Genomic DNA, 20,449 nt, shown 5'->3' with positions numbered 1-20,449 from the left:
TTCAAATTTAGAGCAAAGTGAATGTAGTACATGTGAACACAGTATTTTTTAGAGGTAAGTCTGCTTTAAAGTTCAAGGACAATTATTAAAAAGGAAGGAGTCCAAACACCCAAATGCCTAAACAATTACTCCAAGAAACAAACTAGAAAAGCTCATTGATTGCCCTACCAAGAATTAATGTAAGCACTATGACTATGAAATGAATGAGTGGAACATTTATTAAGCTCTTACTTAATACAAAACACATAGAAAGAATACAAAAAAATCATAGTGCTTATCCTCAGAGGGCTTACATTCTAAATAGAAGATATTGTTTCCCCTGATCAAACATAAACTCCTTGAGGGCAGATACAAAAAAGCAGAATGAAAAATCTCATAGTCTTTAGATTACACTGGCAGAGCAAAGGGTCTTGCCTCCTCTTCAACATCATTTTCCTTGATAAAATCATATCAGTTTCCAGTGTTGTCATTGGACATTGCCAAGTCTGTGGGGAGGTCTTTGTTTTCTAAGTTTTGAGGATGGGATTACCACAGCACCAGCCACAGTGAGGCTGTTTATTCAACAGAAGATAAAGGTACAAAGTCACCTCTAGTGCCCTCTTTATAGGTAGAGGAACACAGTTTTCATAATACCAACATTTATGATTATAACTGACTTTTATACACAAATCCACAAAGCATGATGCTAATGTGAGCAACTTAATACCTATGATAATCTCAGAATGTTTTTTTTTTCTTTATTGATTCAATTCAGCTGTCATATATAATGGCTCTATAAACAACCTGTTTCAGAGTCCCACTCTAAAGAGTCTCCCAAATCATCTATAGAATTCCATATTGTCAGAAGGAAGCTCAGGCCATCTAATCCTAGCTCTGAGCAAGAATACCTCATAGGAGGCTATCCAGCTACCACCTGAAGAAGCACGAAAGGAGCCCATTCTACTTTTCAAATTGCTAGGAAATTTTTTTCTTGATATCAAATTAATTTCTTTTTTCCTTTTACATATTGCTCCTATTTCTTTCCTATGAGACTTAGAAGAATGAACTTAAACCTTTTCCCAAGGTTATTATATCCTCCAGTTAGCCTTCTTTCTCCAAGCTCAACATGCCAGTTTCTTCAGTTATTCTCCATACAGCATCATCCCGTTTGCACCTCCAAATCACCCAAAAATGCTCTGTTGTCTATAAGATGCATTTCTACATATCAGAGTTAATCAATGTGTTAGGTTTAATCTACTTCTGATTGTCTTCTTTGAAGATCTAGAATTTTTAATTTTTCATACTCATCACCAAGTTGGTGTCAGAGTGATGACATTTATCCACAGAAGCTCTCAAAAAGCTGTCTGCTAAGTCAGAGGATAACGGTTGCCTACACTGGTGAATTATGGAAGCTTGAAGTACAACAGAAAGATTTTCATAAGGTTAGGGTGAAACTAGGATTTGCTGACTTGAATTGATCATTTGATAGCATAACTCATCTATCCCCCACGAAGAATTAAAAAACACTACCATATCTGACAGACTGCCTTCCATTGCATGTGTTGAGATGAAAGCTTTCTCTTCATCCCCATCTTTGAGGTCTCTGTCTTAATAGATTCTTTGGTGGAGAGCTGGATATCTGATATTTGGCTTATGGGTTCTGAAGAAAAGATAATAGGGTCAACATCGTATTATTTTTAAGGGAAGATGTCAAGGACAAAAAATGAAGATGTCAAAAGCTTGCTGATATATGGTATTGCTTAAAGACTGTTTGGTTGAAGAAAGTGACCAAGTGATTTACTAAAGTCTTTTACTAGATGGTCTTTGGATTACAGTGTAGATGAAAAAATAAATGAAAATCCATTTCATTTTTGTTTCAAAGGAACATTTGACAGATGGGGAAAACACAACTTTCATCTACAGAAATAATGTTTTCATTTTCAATTTCTCAAATCTGGGGGGAAATTTGCATAGATTTCTATATTATGTGGAACGCATCACTAGAATGAACAGGAATGTGTCTTTTCATCTTCACACATTAATGTACCCGCCATTTTGTCATTTGCTTAAGGGAACCAATTGTATTTGTGTATGTGTGGGGATGCTCTGATTTTCACTCTGAAGGGAAGCATACTCTTACAGATCTGAAAGGATATGCTCAGTGGACAGATCTGTCCAGCCCCCTCACCTCAAGAAGCATAATGATTCCCTCTCACTTCTAAGATTAAAAAAAAAAAAACCCTCCTCTGGCCTCTCTTTAAAGCCCATAATACTCTGCCCTAACCAAACTGATCTCCATCTTCTTCTATCTCCATTTTTATGAACTCCAGTTTGTATGAATTTTTCATCAGAATAGGCTAGAAACTTCTTGAGGGCAACAGCATTTCATTTTTATCTTTTCATCATCATTGCATAGCCCAGTACATGGACATAGTGAGTGTTTAGTAAATAATTTTTCTGAGTTGAATTGAATTGCACATTGCAGCTGAATTGTTTAGAACTCAAAGAGCCAACATTCTAAGGTTTACAAAGCATTTTCCAAATATTATCTCTCTTGGACTACATAACAAACTTTGAGCAAAGCCTGAAGCCAGACAGGTCTTCCTGTCTCCAAAGTGGGGCACTCTATCCCACCCTGCTTCATCCCAGTGTGGAAAGAGCCCCACTTCTTGAAGGTTGGGCATTTAAGCACAAACTTTGTTGTCCAAGAACCACCAGGATAAGTTGGTCACCAACTGGTTAATGGATGGAGTGGATAGAGGACAGAGAAGAGTGATAGAAGTTACAGGGACCAAAAGGGGTTGGACTAATAGAAAAAATCTAGATTTTATAGTGAGGGGACCTGGTCCAAATCTCATCTCTGACATTATATCCCTGAACCTCAGTGGCCTTATCTGTTGATCTTAGAAGACCTTTGAAGTCTCTTCTAGCTGTAAATCAGAGAGTCTTCACCATTTTTGTTTCCTGGACCATTTAGCCATCTTGTAAAGCCTTTTAGCATCATGTTTTTCCATGTATAAAAGAAAATCCAGAAAAAAACTAATCATATTAAAATATATTAATCAAAACTTTTAAAATAATAAGCTCATGGGCCTCAGATTAAGAATTGTATTATTATTATTAATCTCTGTATCTGTGATGCTATGAATAGTTAAAGCATGGAAGAGATGTATTCTGTGTTTGGAGGCTCTAGTCTCACCAATAAAATCATAGATCTTGGTAAGGGAAGGTAAAAAAAAAAAGTGCTTGTGATGTATGCATGGGGCAGAAATGCCAGGCACAGTTCTAACTTACTATTCCATTTCTTTCCTTCTGGGGAACTTCTCAAACCCGTTCTCAACTTTCATTGCCTCAGTTTCCTCAATTATTCATTAATTTTTCAATCCTTGTGTTGTATATTTCCATTTGTACTGAAAATCCAAGGATACCAAACAGGCTCTATGAGATTCAGATGCCTTTCAGCTATCATTCTATGTCCCTTCATTCTTGCCTCTTTTCAGTTGTTTTTCAATTGTATCTCATTCTTCATGCTCTTATTTGGGGTTTTCTTAACAAAGATACTAGACTGGTGTGCAGTTTCCTTCACCAGCTTATTTTATAGATAACAAAACTGAAGCAAATAAGATTAAGTGACTTACTCAGGGTTACAAAGCTAATAATTTTCCTGACTCCAGGCCTGGCTTTCTATGCACTATGGCACTCCTAGATGCCCCAGTCTTGTCTCTCCTGATTTTATTGCTGTTTCTTCCTTCCCTTGACCCTATAATATGGACATTGTTCAATGTTCAATTCTTGATTTTCAGCTCTTTTCTCTTATATGATATTCTTCCTTCCACATACATTTATTTAATTTCACAGTTTCAGCTTTTGTTAACAGAGAAAGAACTTGAAATCTATAATTCTCTATGACCTCACTCCCTAATTTTACTTATGTATTTGCAAAAGCCCTCATGGTAGCATAGTCAATGCAAGATGTCTACACAAAACTCATTATTTTGTAAAGAGGATTGGAGTAGATGTCTCTTCCCACTCTAAATCTTTGATCCCATAATCCTGCAACCTTTTTCCCAAATCAGTTTCATCTATCTTATTTCTTCATTTCTGGCAACAGTAAACCATGATTCTTCTTTGTCCCAGAAGGTCCTCAAGAAGAAGCTGAATAACCATTTTTAAGGTGGTCAAGACAGGGAGAATTATGTTTTTTCAATAGTAGATTTTCCTGTCTTACTCAGGCTACAAGTACAGGGATTATTCATGGACCATCAGTTTAAGGATCTGACCTGCTCCATTCTTAACCTGGGCCAATTTGGACTTCTTAGGTACCTTGGCAATACCTCAACCCTTTCCAAGAGATCACTGTACATATGTCTTGGTATCTGAAATTAAAGAGATGCACCAATATATCTGATTAGATCAAAATTTGTCAAGGATGTAATGGAAAGAGTCTTATTTTTGATTGATGTACAGTCATTATCCTAGGAGGCCCTTTCCAACTCTTGAAATTTTACTATCCAGTCAATGACGCCATCCTCAATTTCATGAGTTTCAAAACCTCCATGACATTTTTGACTCCTCCCCTCTAATCAGTCACCAAAGTCTATAGGTTTTTCTATGTTACCTTTGGAATTCATCCATTCTTTCCATAGCTTCTGCTTCTACACCGGGTCAACTCCTCCTCCCCACCTCCATGAATTACTAAAAAAAAGCCTTCTAATCTGTCTCCTGTACTCTAGTCTCTCCCTATTCTAATTCATCTTCCAGAATAATCTTGAAAAAAAAAGAGTACTTGAATGGCACTTATAAATGAGGACATACCAAGGTACCTGCAGTCCCACATAGTCAAGAAGCTGAGGTTTGTGGGTTACTTGAGCTCAGAAACTCTGAGCTACAATCAGTAAACACTTATTAAGCACCTACTATGTGCCAAGCATTGTGCTAAGCTCTGTTAAGCTTTTTGGATATAATGAGGCAAAAAAAAATTATCTCCCTGCCTTCAATGAGCTCCCACTTTAACGCTCGTAAAGGGTTAAATTATATTGGGTGCCTGCAGTAAGACCAGCCCCAATTTAGGGAGTGCTCAAGAGCAGGGGGCCACCAGGCTGTCTAAGGACAAACCAATGCACACTAGAAATCGAAAAGGTTCATATTTTGATGTCCTTCAGTAGCAGGATCAGGCCTAAGAGTGGTCACTGCATGCATGACCAGCCTGGATGAGAAAGGAAGAGGAAGAAAAAGAGATGGAGGAATAGGAAGAGGAGGAGGAATAAGGAGGCTAAATTCAGGGTTTGTAGCTTGTTTATTAGTAGAGAGTGTTGATTTATGCTCCAGACTTTGCCAGATCTCATGGGTTTTCTTGCTTTAATACTCCATGAAGCAGCCATTTATGGACTTTAACATTTATGAATAATAATCTGAAATGATGCATCCAAACCTTCTTGGAATCCAGTGTCACTAAGCATTATGGAAACATCAGAACTGAACATTCAGATCACATCTAACTTCAGAGTGGTATAGAATTCTTAAAGACTGCAATAATATCTGTGAATTTTAATATCATTACTTAACTTTCACTTCAGTTCAAGAAATTTTATCAAACTTGACTTTGAACACATATTTCTCTTATCTGTCCAAATATAGATTCAATCAGTATTATGTTATCTGCAAATAAAAGTGTCCAGATGGCCTCAAACTCTATAAGGAATCTCTTCAGATTGGACTTTTACAGAATCTCTTGGACCATGGTTAAACCTTTTAATGAGTATATATCAATCAAAAAGCATTAATTAAGTGCCTTCTATATACAAGTGCTAAGTGCTTTACAAATATTGTCTCATTTGAGTCTACATTTAAGGTTCACCTGATTTTGGTAACCAGAGGACCCTCAAACAAGGTTATCTACAAAGCTGTATTATATAATGAAAGCAGGACCTTTTCGATCCATAGTATTTCTTCATTCCGAGACTATTTGTCAAAATGTGTTACTCTACATTCAGAATTGAAAATCATGGGGCATCTGACCCCATGTCACTTCTTCAAATCAAAGAAAAGAAATATGCCTTTCTATGACTTGCTGAAGCAGAGATTTATTTAACTACGAAAATCCCAAGGGGTCATTTCATTGACCCCTTGAAATGATAACAATGTCTTATCTAATATCTAGATATTTTATCTGATAACCACATAGTCATTGGGATTTTCACCAAGATTGTCGATCCTTCTAGGTATCACCCACACAAATCTACAGTATTTTTCATATTGCTATTCACTTAGTAGATCCTTAGTACTTATTAAATGACATTTCTTGATGAAAAGTTATGGTTGCTTTTGCCATTTTTGCAAAAACATGTTCCCATGCCAGTTTATAAATAGCTATTTAAGCTTTCCTAATAGCTATAGTAATTTCTCCATTTTAAAATATCAACCCTGTTAATACTAGCTACCTCCTCTAAGACTTTTGTAATCGCTCATTCTCTTCCCTCCCCATCCCCACCCACCATGAATCAAATTGGACTTTCCATTCTTCTGGCACACTTGTAAAGGAAAGGTAATTCCAGCCAACACTTGGATTCCTTCTCTTTTCAGTAAGCAGGTGGTTTTCATGCTCTTATTTTTGCTTTTTAGGACTAATCCTCCTTGATTTCTTGACCCTCTGGACTAAAAAGGATCGATTCACTGAGATTCCATTATATCACCATGTAACCTCTCTGCAAATTACATAATTTTCATAACCTAATATTCCTTTTGACCTAGGCCCTTTGAAATTTTCATGGTTAAATAAATCTCTGCTTCTGAAGTCAGAGAAAGGCACACTTCCCTAGGCCATTTTCCCTTCCTTCTTTCTTTTCTTTTCTTCTGAAAAAAAAAATTATGCTGGATCAGAAGTCCTGTGACTTTCAATAAATAATCGGCCCTCAATAAATAATCACTGAATGAAGAAATGGTGGTGGATTAAAAAGGTCCTGCTGCTCTCATGAAAGCAAATAAGAGGAAAAGTTTGCTTGTAAAGGACTAAAACTTCCTGAGTATGAGAGCTCTGTCTGTATCAGAAAAAAAGTTGCTTTTTGATCAATTCAACCCAAGTGAGGGAGGGGTACTAATGGAATCCCAAGTACCCTTCATCCTCTCTGACCCTCCAGCTATTATATATTCCTGTAACACTACTTGGAGTCCAGGTTTGACCTTAGATCATGCCTCTGATACTTGCTAGCTATGTGATCTTGGGAAAATTCTTGTCTCATTTTCCCTGCTAGTAAAAAGTATAGCCCCTTCCTCACAGAATTGTGAAGGCCAAAGATAAAGGATATTGAATGCTTTCTATATAAATGTCAGCAGTTAAGATTATCATAATTTTCATCTTCACTTTGTTCTGTACCTCATTGCAACTCTCCTGATCTACTAATATAAAAATTTTCAAATAAAGAATAGTATGTGTGTTTCTTTTGTTAACATTCTTTTTAATTAATAAGCATTCATTTTCTTTCCTTTCTACACTTGCCTCCCCAACTGATTAAAGGGGAATATTCTTATAAATATGCATAATGCTTCCTTCCTATAGCCATATCTCTGGACATGGTTCCCAAACACCTCACTAGTCAGTCAGTTGATAAACAATTATTAAATGACTACTTTGTGCCAGTGATGTTCTTGCTCCAGTTATGATCCCTCTGAAAGCATACCAATTTGTCAATATCCTACTTTAAAAGGGATGCCTGACATAAAGGAGGTGTTCAGTGTTTATTAATCAATTACTTTTTCAACTGATGTTTAAACTTCTTTCCAATTAAAATCTCCAGATCTTTATTTTTACATATATGTCTTTTTGAATTTAGATTATCCATGTCCTCTTCATCCAATGCTTGTTTTATGTGTGGGTTTTTTAGATCTAACTGTGATATGTCGGGTCAATAAAATTATTCAAATACTCATTCTGCCTAGTTTTGTCTCATTAAAAAGGTGATAATCGTACCTTCTGTGCCTTCATCCAAGTCAGTGATAAAATTATTGAGTATCTGAACCAAGGATAAAGCCTTGTAGAAATGATAACTGATCTCTAACTCGACAGAATCAGTACTGAACAATGTTTAAACAGAATTTTAAACAACTATAACTTTCTCTTTTGACACAGTTCGTTATCTTATGCATAAGTCCCATTATCATGGGAGACTACCAAATGCTTTGCTGAATTTGAGACATGTTACTTCAATGGAATTCTCTTGATGTACCATCCATTTTGGGAAGAACATGTTAGCATTGGACAAGGGTCTAAAAATGGGGCATCACCTGAGAGCAAGGATTTATTAACAGGATAGCTGAAACAAAGTTTAAAAAAAAAAAAGAACGCATAAGAAATTATACATAAAGAAATACTACTAATTCCCTGTTCTGGGAATTAGTAGCCCTGGAGTTAGACCTGATGACAATCGAGAATGAGGAGCACCTATTCGCACTCAGTATCAGTTCTAGACAGCAGATAGTCTGGATAAACAGACAAGACTTGAATAATGAGGTAGGACTCTTAACTAAAAGAGCTAGAAAGTCGTTCAGAAACTTAGCCAGATGGGAGATAGTATCTAGGCTAAAGTTATAGAATGTTAGGGGAGAATGGCAATTTCATACTCTTATCAAAAGGTTCCCTGTGTACTTTATCTTGTGAGCAGGAAATAGTCTCAGAATATAAGTATGCTTGAGAGAGGAGCAAGTGATCAGAGAGTAGCCCAATTTCTGTTACAGTAAATGATATCAACTTGTCTTATTCTTAGTGAACCCATATTGGCTTCAATTGATTTCTACACATAAAAATTTTCTGTGTTCATCATTTCCAATTAATACTTGAGCCACACAAAATACTATACACCCTTGGTGAATTGATTGGGATTTTGCAAAAAAAAAAAAAAAAAAAAAAAAAAAAAGGTGCATACATAGACAAATCGATACACAGATAGACAAATGGGTAGATGGGTGGAGACATAGATATAATGTGATACAAGTATTTATTGTTTGCTAGGTGCCGGGCAGTATGCTAAGTTCTGGAAACATAAATAGAAGCAAGTAAGATAGTTCCTGTCCTCACAGAGCTTATCTGGGGGGAAGACAATGCAAAAAAGGGGTGCCAAAAAGTGAAAAGGGGGGCAGGCTTCCTGTGGGAATATGCTGAAGAGACTTCAGAAAGTTGTGTAACAGTCTTGAGAGAGCCAGAGGCCAAGTTTCTGGTGATTGGAAAAGATTGTAGAGAAGGATCATAGTGAAGAGATTCTGGGAATTGATTCTCAGCTATCCAAGAATGCTGTGTCTAAATTAGCCATAAGTGTTATAAAAGGAAGAAAGAGAAAACAAGCCACGAATTTGGGGAAATACAATTGCACAAAGGCTCAATGGTTTTTCCATAGCAAAATTATAAATTAGGATTCCTTATTCTTTTAGAAACTTTTAGTATCCATCCAGCTCTGTAGCTAGTAGAAGGGCATTACTAACTACCAGGGAACTATTGATTTCTTCCAATGTTCCAATCAACTAACCAAAGCAGAGTCAATAACCTGAGAGAAATCAATGTTGCTATTATAAACTGTGACTACCACTTGCACAGGCAAACTTCATGGAAAAACTGCTAGTGCCAGTGGTTGCTGCCTGGTTTGTGAAAGCATGGTCAGAAAGGAAAAGCTGCTCAATAATTGCCTTGAATATCAACTTTGATGGTCATGATTCTTGTGCTCCACATAATCATAGATTTAGAGTTAACAGGGGTTGGTGGAAGTCCAACTCCACTTATTTTCTCAGATGAGAAAACTGAGGAATAGAGAGATTTTTTTTTTTTTTTTTTTTTTTGCTAAAGCAATTGGGGTTATGTGACTTGTCCAGGGTCACACAGCTAGGGAAGGTTAAGTGTCTGAGGCCAGATTTGAACTCGGGTCCTCCTAACTTCAGAGCTGGTGTTCTATCCACTACACCAATGGTTGCCCCTAGGCACACAGAGAGATTTAGTGATGCTCCTGGATGCTCATCCACCTTTGCTGTCCACCTGGCACTCAACTCTTGCCTGTAGTTCCATGGATCTGCCCAGCAGCCACACCCTGGTAAATTGACTCAGCAGATGGGCTGAATCAGGATGAAGGTAGTAATCAGACCCATCAATGAGTCAAGGGGATGTCTACCCCAAGCATGTGAAGTCTTTGCTCAGAGGAATGGAGGGATGAGAATAATTCTTGCAGCCAGGAGGGCGCTGAAACAGGCAATGTGGAGTGATGGAGTTTGGTCAGACATCAAAGACGTCAAGCTCTGTATCCTGGGCCACTGCCAGTCCTCCTGAATTTTGTTCTGCTACTAGACTTTGCTGACTCTGGAAGAGAGAGTAAGGCTGACAATTTTGTGAAACTTTGTCTCATTTAAATCCAATTTCAAGACATAACCCCATGATGTCATGGATCCTCTTCAAAAACAAAGAACAAACAATATATTGTATAACATTGGGATAAGATTATGTAATAATAGTTTAATATATTACTGTTGCCACATAGGAAACTTATCAAAAGCTGAGAGAAATTAAACCTCTGAGTAATACTTTCTAGAGCTGGTCACTTTTTAGGAATGATTTGAAAAATAAGGAAATTCTAAAACCAAAAGAGATTTTTCTTCTATACTCACTGTCTTTGCCCACCCACCCCCCCAAAAAAAATCATGTGAAACTAATTTAGCAGATCTTGTCAATGTCTCACTAAATATAAAATTCAAGCAGCAAGACTTGAAATAATTCCTCAGTATGGTCCATCTCAGAAAATTAACTTACCCTGAGGTAGAACTCAATTCACTTCATTCATTGTTTGGCAGATTGAATTAAGAGAATATGCCTTTAATGGCTAAACTATCTCCCCATCTCAAGAATGACTAAATTCAGAGATGTTCTTAGTCAGATTCTAATTAGAGATACCCTAGATATTGAGATTTCATCAGTATGGGCACCCTCCTTCACTGATTTGACACCAACCTCTTTCTAATCATATAATCTTTGATCTTTACTTTGGCTAAAAAAAAAGTACCATCTTTCAGTCAACCTGGTGACTGATAATTGGAAAAAAAAAAGTCTTCTCAAAATATTGCTCTAATACTCAATAGCTATTTAGTTACTTAAGTATCCTTCTCCCTTTTAGGTTATAACTCTTCCCTAATCTCAACTTTGTCATCAAGAGCTAACCACTTGCTTTTCCTAACACAAATGCCATGATTCTCCTGATACAATCTCTTTGTTTCAATCTCAAAGTTTCCTTTGTGGTGACTGACTCACTAGGACCAGTACTAGTCTGCAAAAGATTTCTGGTCTATTCACCTATGATTCCACTCACCATCTCTATACTTGCCAAAGCAAAACATCATTTCCCACATACATATTGTCAATCCCTACTAGAATATCAGTTTTTTGGGAGCAGAAGCTGCTTTTACTTTGTATTTGCAACCTTGCAATTACCATAGCACCTGGAACATATAAATGTTTAATAAATGTAGTTTTTTCATACAGTCATTTATCTATTTCTGTTATCCTTACCACTGTTTTTCACATTAACAAAAATTCATTTAAAAACCGCATTTGGGTTTTATCACAGCCCACAATACTTAATATGGTGACATGTACTATCTAAGTACTCCATAAATGATAGTGAGGATAGGGGAGTAAAATAAGTAAATGCTATTGCAAAATAGAATGCATTACTTAGAATTTTGCAGAGCATTAGGAACAGGTATGTTAATCATCTCTTCTCAAAAGACAGTGAAGTGTTTTAAATATTTCTAGTTATCAGAGGATTGTGTGTGTATATGTGTGTGTGAGAACGCACAAGTGTAATACAGAGAAATAGACTTTAGGTGGTAAAGGTGGGCAATGAAAATGACGGAATAATCCTATTCTTTTAATTCTGTCTTTCTATTATAGTTAATATATGCATAGTCTTTTAAAAACCCCTTGATTTCCAGTACTTAATGATATGTCACTTCTATGCAGAATAATTCACTCTTTTTTCTCTCCTAAAATTAAAAGTGCTACCTGGTTCTATTAATTTTATCTTGATATGAAATAAATCCATGCTGTGCATTTCTTATTTTTCTTTTTTTTCCCACTGGGAAGCACCAAAAAGTAGATTTTAAAAGAAGCAGAACTCAAAGTGAAGGGAAAATGATTAATGTCCTCAAGTGAGTAATTCTTGTATCTGCATAACTCTTCACCCACAGATGCAGCAAAATCTCATTAATTCAAACTCCATTAATTCAGGGTTCATGATAAGGGAGGAAGAGCAGAATGCAGCAGAGAAGCCCCAGCCTCAGTGTCAGGAGTCCTAACTCCATCACCTCCCAGCTAGGTAAACTTGGACAAGTAGTTTTCCATCTCAGGGTGTGTTTCCTTCATCTTTAAATCTAAGGGATTGATCTCAATGATTTCTAAAGTTCTTCAGTGGCTTTTTGTATATGAAAGCCTCTTATCTCAGTGAGGCAGGGAGGCCCAGTGGATAAAGTGTGGAATTTGGAATCAGGAAGAATCGGGGTGTTGGTTATAGAATACATCTGTGCTGGAGAAAACAACAGGTCCAGCCCTCTTTGTCAGATGAGGAAACTGAGGCTCCTTCATGGTAAGCAACTTGCCCAAGATGGGCAACAGATCTGAGATTTGAACCCAATACTTCTGATCCCATAATTCCATGTTTGTTCTGCTATTGCTCACTGCTTTCATTGAAGAACATCTCAAATCGAATTGTAACTCATTTCAATTATTATTTCTCATAATTTCCCTTCGTGAATTCTAGGTTCCAAATCAGGTTATTCTCTGTCATCTGCTCTCTTCCTATAGCATTTTTCTGCATCTGGACATCCACACACAAACATATTCTCTCCCATTGCTGATTGATGGAACAATCCTATTCCTTCTAAACATAAGCAGGATCTCCCTCAGAGACCTACCCAAGGTGATTTTTCCCTTCTTAAATCTTCCTTCTTCTCTAGATGCTTCTGCCCTGAGCATGTGTCATAAGTGGGTCTCTTTCCCTTTCTCATGTCCATAAGAGGTGATCTCTGACATGCCTTCCATCTCTGAGGCTCTGTGATTCTCTCTCATTCTACAAACCAAAACTTCTGGAGCGTATTTGTGTCATGGACCCCTTTGGCAGGCTGACAAAGCCAAAGGACCCTTTCTTAGTGTATGCAATAAGATCCATAGTATACAAAGGAAACCAATTTTATTGAAATATAGTTATCAGGATTGTAGAGGAAAAATACTTAAGTTCGCAGACCCCAAATTTAAAACCCCTGCCTTAGAGGTGCTATTTGTTAGTAGTATTTTGGAAAATGAGACAGAGGGACAATTGCTATGGTTTTAAACAGGGTGAAGTAGATAGAATGCTGAGCCTAGAAAATGGAAGGCCTGAGTTAAATCTAGCCTTAAGCATGTATAGCTCTGTGATCCAGGAAAGTCACAACCTCTGTTTGCCTCAATTTCCTCAATTGTAAAATGTAACCAATAACAGCATTCAGCTCGCAAGTTTGTTTTAAACATCAAATGAGATAATATTGGCATAGTGATTAGCACAGTGCCTGGCACATAGCAGGCTCTATATAAATGCTTATTCCCTGCCCTCCCTGCCTCTCTCTGTCACTAGAAATATGATGTCCAGAGCAAGGTAGGTGATTCTCCTGCTGAGCCCTGGGACACATTTTAGAAGTGATGGTGACAAACCAGAGTGTTTCCAGCAGAGACCGATAGCATGTGAGATTATGCTGAACTAACTCTGGATCCTTAGCCTAAAATAAGTAACACTCAAAGGGTTGGGATTATTATTGCTTTGTATGTTTGGTTGGGGAGAAAAGGAACTATCACACCAGCAAGGATTTAGCTTAACTCTACATGGCCCCAGAGGGTACAGAAAAGCAAATTTGGACTTAATAAAAGATTAAGGCAGCACATAGTTGTGTTGGGTTTAGGGTTCACTGATGGTGGTTCACTGATATAAGGAACTCCTGAATGAAGAACCCCCTGCCTCTGGCCCACATCAGCACTTATTCTACAATGAGAAGTTTAGTAACCTGCTCAGGGTCACATAACATATATATATCAAAGATGAGATTTGAATGTTGTGGCTTTCCAACTTTGAGTCTGGCTCCTTCTGCTTTAGATCTCACTTCCTCTCAGCAATTAAAATTATGAAACTGTCATGGATGAAGTCAAAATTTGTCCGAAGTCAGCAAGACAAAGTCAGAGGACCACCTGTTGGACAGCATGTGAAACAGGGGTCCTACTCTCATCAGTTTGAAATACATAGTCTCTGGATCCCCTTCCAGTTCTACCATTCTATTATTCCGGGGTTCTTTTAAGCAATGATTGATTCCTTACTTCTCCCCTATGCATAAGAAGCTAGGTCTTTTGTGGAGATTTCAAAAAGCAATCCCTACCAGTTCTCATATATTGAAGGAATGGAGAAGTCTTCCCTCTGCCTACTTGTGCTGGGCCTGGGAGCAGCTGGACATGAAAAGGGACTCTGCTTTCCCCCCAGGGATTCTAATTCCAGAGGTTCCACTGTCAGTCACAGATACCAAGCAAGAACCCAATGTGTTGACCCATTATGGTGGTGAGAAGGACTTTAGAAATCTTCTACTCCAGAGGAATGAATTGAAGCCCAGAAATTTGCTTCACCACATAGACCTCCTGAATTTTAGTCCAGGACTCGCTCCTTTACATCCAACTGTCTATCCAAAGGGTTAGGAGGTGGGAAGAAGAATGTGCCTTGAAGATGTTTCATAAATGAACATTTTCACCAAAATAGCAATTACTTCCTTTTTTGCTAGAATTTTGCAGCCAGCCATCTTTTCCTTTATTGATTGTAGGTAGATGTCCCATAAATAATAATATGAAGTTGCTGCCAGATCCAAAAATATAAATGAATAAATTAGCACTGAGGCTTATGTTATATGCTAGCTAAGTGGAATGTAACTTCAGCTCAAAGACTTTACCAGTAATTGCTCTATCTGTAAAAATACTCAATGCTATAAATAAGATTGCTTTTATGATGCAATTTTAATTGACTTTTCAATAATGCTTGTTCATTTGTCATAGCTGTCAAGGGAAAGGAGAATAAGGGTTCATTCATTAGTATCTTTTTAAAATATATATATATATATGTTGCATAAAATTGACTACATGTGTGCCCATTCCCAAATCCTCCTGGTAATTATCTTTTTAAAGCCTAACAACATTCACATTTATCTTATCTCTTCAAGGAGCATTGTTTTAAATCCAGCCTATTTCCGGAATCATCTTCGTCAGGCAACAGTGTTTAGATGTCTGGAGAGATATTCGGAAGCGGCCCGGTATGTCTGATATAACTTTTGCAGAGATTTATTCCAAATGAAATTAATTTAATCTTGGGCTTCTGGGAATAACATATTAGAATTTTCCATTTCTCTCATGGAATATGATTTTACCAGAATGATTCTTGTAAACGTCAAGCCCGCAATCATGGACTGTCTATTTCTTTAATTAAAGTATTTCCGTGTGCATAACTATTAGCAGACACCAGAATTTCCAATTGTGAGGTCACTTGCTGGCAATCAGGAGTTTTGGGTGGGCATTAAACTTGAGCCTGGCTCTCCTTAATGAGCCCCTGGTTCTGAATTACCCACCGCACCTTTGTCCTAAACACAGAATTAGAAACTCAGGACCCCTTATTTGCATTTGATGGGATCCAGAACTCTTCTGTGTTGTGTGTGAAGAAAGATAGAAGCTTTCATTGCCTCCCCTTTTATAACCTAAACCAGGCAGGTGACCACAACTGGGGAAATTGTCAACCCCGAACAAGGTAGGAGCTGATGGTCCTGTGAACCGGGTCTAGAGTCACATCCTCTGGTCTCAGGGTCATGTTTTGGGAGCAATGGTGGCAAACTTAGGCATGCTGAAGAGAGAAATAATAGGATGGGGAGGGCACAGAAAAGCATGACATGGGAGGATGTGTCTAGCCAAGAGAAAGCAGTACTTAGGAAGACGTCAAATCTGTTTCTAAGTCTCATTGTTGTTGTTTTTTTCACCTTTATTCTTTTTCTCCAAATTTTAAGTCTATTTTTATTGTATGAATGAAAAACATATTTTATCAGCATCTATAACAGTGATTCTGTGATCCCGTGATAAATTCCTGCTTCTGACAGACACATCCTGGTTATGTGACCTTGGGCAAGGTATAACATCTCAGTGCTTCAGAGGACCCTTTAAGATTTTAAACTGGGGGCTCTTAACCTTTTTTGGTATGTGCCTCTTTGACTTTCTAGTGAATGACTTAGTGGGCTAATGTTCAAAATCATGTTCTTAAAAGTGTAAAATAGTGTAAAAGTGTAAAAGTAATTATTTTAAAATAAAGTAATCAAAATAGATTTGGAGATAGTTTGAGGCCCTGTACTATGTGAGATAAAGAATCCCTGTATTATTTGAAAAACAGAAGTTGATCTGCATTAATGAAGGAACATCTCTCCCTGAGAGTTTGATGAAATCACAGGTCTGATCCCAAATAAAAAGGCATACCCTAATTCATTGTACATAAAGTCCTCTAGTGCCTTTTGGTGCAGTGGAGTTGTCCCTGAGTTATCCCAGCTGGCCTATGCCCTGACAGGTCCTGTCTGGGATGGACAGTCTTCGGGGAGGAAGCCAGCAGCACAAGTTGTCTGTCTGTCATCCCCTGACCTGCCAAACTGAAATCTGAAAGGCTCTGTCTCAGTCTGTCTAGAGGAGCTTTGGATGATACTCAACCACAGACACTCACAAAGGCTGGCTCATAGATTGTAGGAAGGTTAAGGAGCTTGAGATATTAAATAATCATTTTCTTGAGAATAGAGATTGTTTCATTCTTACTTTTGTATCACCAGCATCCACCTCAGAGTTTAGTATGTAATAAGCACTTAATAAAAGCTTTTTGATTGACTGACATCCTATATAGAGAAGAGAGAGTTCTATCATAGGATAGGGTTTTGGTTTGAAGTTTTTCATCTATTTTTTTCATTTCCTGCTAAACTATCATTTTTTAAAGCTACAAACTCCCACACCAGAACAAACTATCCTGGAGGAGATAAGAGCTGGGGAGACATGTTGACTGCTTCCAAATGATGGAATGGCTCTAACATGGAAGAGGAATAGCCTTGTTCTGCTGGGTTCTAGATGACCAGGAATAAGGGATGGAGAGTACAAAAGAACAGCTGTAAGCTTCATGTCAGAAATAGCTTCTTGTGAGCTGCTCTGGAAGGTAGTGTACTTGCCCCTGCCCACCCACCCAGTGGAGACCTTCTCTTTTATATGTTATGCTCTTTCATTAGAATGGAAACTGCTTCAGCACTTAGCACAGTGCCAGGTACATAATAAGCATTAACAAATGCTTGTTGACCTGCTAGCTGATTTATCTCTGGATATTCTTTCAGACTCACATCTCTGCAGTCCCCTATGTAATTATACTTCCTCATGCAGATTCATGAGGCTAAAATGGATTTCACCCTCCTAGTAGCCTTGCATCTTGTTTTCATGGGATAATTCCTTCATTTTACCTGGATTTTTGGTCAGTTGCCTCTTGATGCCCATCTCCTGTGCTACATTTATGCAGAGTGAGCTATTGAGCCAAAACTCAAAGCCCTCTTCAAATAAGTTTTTCTTTTTTCTTCCTGAGGGCTTTTCTTTTTTCCTTTCTTCCTTTGCTTAATTTCTTCACTGATAACTTTTGTTTCAGCACAACTGCCAAACATACAGACTTCAAATAAACCACAAAGTACATTTCCTTAAAAGCATTAAGTAGAATAGCATAGAACAGTGTTTATGTAGTTATTAGTCTATGTAGCTATTCACATTAGTTATTGGGGGAGGAGGGCCCTAGTCTTCAAAGAATTGAAGTTGATGACATCCAAAAGGCAATGTGGCAATACTCAGTGGAAATGGGTACAACATAATTAATAAACCAAAAATATGAAGAAGGAGGATATTGAAGATGTTTAGGAGAAAAAGAAAAAATGGATTGGTCATGTTGCAACTTGAGAGAGAATTGGTCGACAATCTCTATTATAGCACATGTATCCTGAAGATAGAGGCAAATTCAAAGAAGGTTCCAGTTAGCATGTGTGGGGTCCCTTTAGGTAAATGTATGGAGGTTGTAAACAAGAATCCCACTGGACAGGCTCCAACCTGAATCAACATCAATGAGGTCCCCATATCCATTAGCATGCTGGAGTAAAACCGTATACCAGAACTTTAACAAGGTAGCAACAATAGCATATGTTATATTTCACCAGGGATCTGTTACCTTACAGAGCCAGAATGGTTCCATGGGATCCAACTCAAATAGAAAGGGGGTCACAAAACCATATATAAGAATCTCTGGGGGTGCACATTGACTTAGAAAACCATATATTAATATTATCTGTATTGCATTGTATTTATATTTATTTTGTTTCAAATTTCCCAGTTAGATTTTAATCTGGTTCAGGTTCTTCTTGGGAATGTTGTAGCTCATGGGCCACATGTTTGATACCTGTGGCAGATTAAAAAGCTAGTCTCAGAATCATAGAGACCTGGTTTCAAAACTCACCTCTGACATGTACAGGCTAGGTGATCCTGAGAAAGTCCCCATGCTCTGGTCAATTCTCTTAGATCATCTAAATTGCCTAGCAAGTGCTGCTCTGCCTTACATTTCTTTTTTGGGGAGTGGGGGGGGGAGGATTCCCTATACCAGTGAATTCCTTGATTCTTCCCCAATCCCTTTGCTACCATAGTAATTATTCACACAGCTTTAATCAATATTTCTGTTGCTCTTGGGGATCTGCTTTCTTTACTCTGCATCCTTTTTTCTTCTAATGTTTCTTTGAATTCCTCATATGAGTCATTTCTAAACACCTCCCAAGAATTTTTCTCCCCTCCAATACCTTCCTTTTCAGGGTTAGTGTCAGCATTTTTTCCTGTGATTTTCTAATGCAATAGACCTCAAGCATCTATTTGTATCTTCAGTCTTCCTGATATTCAATTTATTGATGCCAAGTGAAACAAGAGAATCATTCACCATTTTGAGAATTTATACTTTAATACTAAAGGGAGGGATAAATTCTGCAAAGGCTACCATTTTCTCCAAGCTCTCCTAAACATTTGACTTTTAGTAGAATTCCAGGCACAAGAAACATTAAAAATTATATCTCCATAATTTTTATAATGAGGTTGAAAGCCTCATAAAATGTCTGCATGATGAAACAAGTTTCTGAAGAAAGCTCTTATAATATTTCATATTCTGAATAAACTTCCTGGCCCACAGCTAAAGGAATAAGGTAGCCATAGCAAGCAAGAAGACCATAAAGTAGTTCTAAGAATTAGCACAAAGACTGAATGTCCTTGACCAGTGTCATTTTATAAAAGACACTTATCTTGGAAGGAAATTTGGACTAGATGGCTCACTTTTAAGATCCTCTGATTCCATAATGTCAACTCTGCTTCCTGGAAGGATGCTTTGTAGTTATCTAATAAACAATAGAACTGCTTTTTATTTCAAGAGGTTCTAAAATGATCTTTCTATAAAGGACACTTTGAAAAATTTTGGTCATCCATCAGACAAAAGTGTAAATAAAATGGGGAGACTCAAACTAAGGTAAAGATTGCTGAAATTTAGAGGAAGCTGAAGTACTTGTGCTCCTTTATTAGGTAGAAATAACTGAACTAATCACTTAGTTTGTGAAAATCACTATTAAAAATAGGGAATAAATAGGCAATATACTTCTTCCCCAAGGCACCATTCCTCTCTAGTTGTCGTACTGCTGCAACCCTCTGGTTGCAGTCACCCCTGGGTCCAGTGCTCTTGGGGCACTCCCAAATGGAACCTTATGTCTTACCCCATGGTCAGGGATTTTTCCTCAAGTTGTCCCTCCCTTGCCATCATTACCCTCAAAATTGTTAGTTGTGAAGTTCTGATGGAAGGTGAAAACTTTAACAGTTTAAGATTTTTATTTTATGGAAGCCCTCAGTGTTTTTTATCCACAAAAGTAGTCAACCTTCTTTATTCTGTTTAACTAGAGACATCTGATGGGTACAATATTGCCAGAACTATGGGAATATTCTCTTTCCATATCTCTGCTTGTTAAAATCCCATCCTTCCATGAAAATCAAAGTTCCATTCTCCCAAAGCCTTGTTTTAGCATCTTCTGTCTTTTCGTGATTTTTAATTCCCTCCCCAGGTAACTGCAAGATCCTATGCATTACTCATCTTTGTATCCCTCAGGATACTGTTTATAGAGTAAGGGATCAATAAATAGTTATTTGGCTCAGTGGATAAGAATAAGGGACTTTCAGTCCTGCATTCAAAACCCATCTCAGGTGCTTACTAGCATCTGGGCAAGTAGTTTCTTCATCTGTAAAGTAAGCATAATAATTTCAAGAAGGTGGCACAGTGAATAAAGTGAAGTCGTGTAGATGAGTCTTTCTGAGTTCAAATCTAGTTTC

General features: G+C 37.6%; 1 protein-coding gene across 5 annotated transcripts in view; it reads left to right on the top strand.

Moving 5' to 3' along the window:
• Positions 1 to 20,449, top strand: part of SPATA16 (spermatogenesis associated 16) — a 261,200-nt gene that overhangs the window by 107,664 nt on the left and 133,087 nt on the right. For 4 of the 5 annotated variants that reach the window (XR_004232757.1, XM_031957674.1, XM_031957673.1 and 1 more), the window contains one exon: positions 15,226 to 15,315. The exons of the other annotated variant lie outside the window; for it this stretch is intronic. Coding sequence is in view for 3 of the 4 variants with exons in the window: in XM_031957674.1 (XP_031813534.1) it covers positions 15,226 to 15,315 (90 nt within the window). In the remaining variant the exon portion in view is untranslated. The remainder of the gene's footprint in view (positions 1 to 15,225; positions 15,316 to 20,449) is intronic. 5 annotated transcript variants of the gene reach the window in all.

Source organism: Sarcophilus harrisii, chromosome 3 (genome assembly GCF_902635505.1).
Source record: "Sarcophilus harrisii chromosome 3, mSarHar1.11, whole genome shotgun sequence".
Lineage (NCBI taxonomy): Eukaryota > Metazoa > Chordata > Mammalia > Dasyuromorphia > Dasyuridae > Sarcophilus > Sarcophilus harrisii.
This window is presented reverse-complemented; position numbering and strand designations above follow the sequence as displayed.